The sequence below is a fragment of the Phalaenopsis equestris genome, unplaced genomic scaffold (genome assembly GCF_001263595.1).
Source record: "Phalaenopsis equestris unplaced genomic scaffold, ASM126359v1 Scaffold000787, whole genome shotgun sequence".
Lineage (NCBI taxonomy): Eukaryota > Viridiplantae > Streptophyta > Magnoliopsida > Asparagales > Orchidaceae > Phalaenopsis > Phalaenopsis equestris.
The window spans coordinates 1,185,519-1,186,565 of NW_018165227.1; the positions used below are offsets into that span (position 1 = coordinate 1,185,519).

Sequence of the window (1,047 nt, forward strand, 5' to 3'; positions counted from 1 at the left end):
GTCATAAAAAATAAAATTCAATAAATTTGGAATATTAGGATCACTTTATAGCAGTAAAAAATAAGCAAAGCAGCCAACATAGAGCGCAAATGAAAGAAAAATTCAATGTATTGAATTCATGAAGATAAGCATAGCTCACAGCACAATTAGAAATTCACAACAGCAAAATTCAAAGCCATGGGAAGCACTTTAGTACCGGAACCATAATTCCGACAAAAAACAACAATTAAAATTACGACATTTTAACAATTAAAATTACGACATTAGATTGCTCCAAAAGCAAACCTACGCTTTCAAATTTCTTCCTAAGTTCCTAGAACCTTAGCTTCGTGAAGAACCATCGATTCTTCCCTGACTTGAATCGCTCCTCGAATCGCGCCTTGGTTTCCTTGCAGGCCGTGACCTTCTTGTCGCGAGACTGGAGCACATCTACAGTGACAACGTCCTTGAGATCGACGTCGAGAGTATATCGGGTGGGCATAATGTGGGTGTAGTTGACCAGCTTAAGGAAAGCCTTCACCCTAGACTTCTTTGCCGTCTTCTTCGCTGAGTCCTTGCGGATGACCTTCCTGGGGTACTTGGCGATACCGGCGACGAGGCAGTGGCCGTAAGGGCGGTCGCGGGTTCCATCGTCAAAGGATCGGACGATGACCGCCTTCCGGCCAGCGAAGCGGCCGTTGAGTACGATGACGGCTTTGCCGGGTTTAAGAAACTTCACCATCTTTGAAACCTTTCTCCCTCTTCCTACGGGGGCTCCGCCCTTCTCTTCTGCAGGTTGTGGCGGCAACTTGTGGTCGATCCGAAACCCTAATCCTTAAAATTATTGGATGGGGGGACCAGTGATATTACGAGGTTACCCCCGTAGAAGGAATGGTCATTTGCATACCCAATTCCTGTGCATTTACATATATAACACCTAAATTTTTTTTTTTTTTTGTTTTTGCATTTGTAATCCATTGCTTTCCTATCAAATAAAAATATTATTATTTTAAATTTAAAGTGGAATAAATCTTTTCTCGTGCATGGATAAGTTAGCATAAATTAAAA

General features: G+C 42.0%; 1 protein-coding gene across 1 annotated transcript; it reads right to left on the reverse strand.

Moving 5' to 3' along the window:
* Window positions 1-259: 259 nt before the first annotated feature.
* Window positions 260-821, reverse strand: LOC110031202 (60S ribosomal protein L27-like). Its single transcript, XM_020734287.1, has one exon. The coding sequence runs from the start codon at window positions 719-721 to the stop codon at window positions 314-316; it is 408 nt and encodes a 135-aa protein (XP_020589946.1). The 5' UTR covers window positions 722-821; the 3' UTR covers window positions 260-313.
* Window positions 822-1,047: the final 226 nt, after the last annotated feature.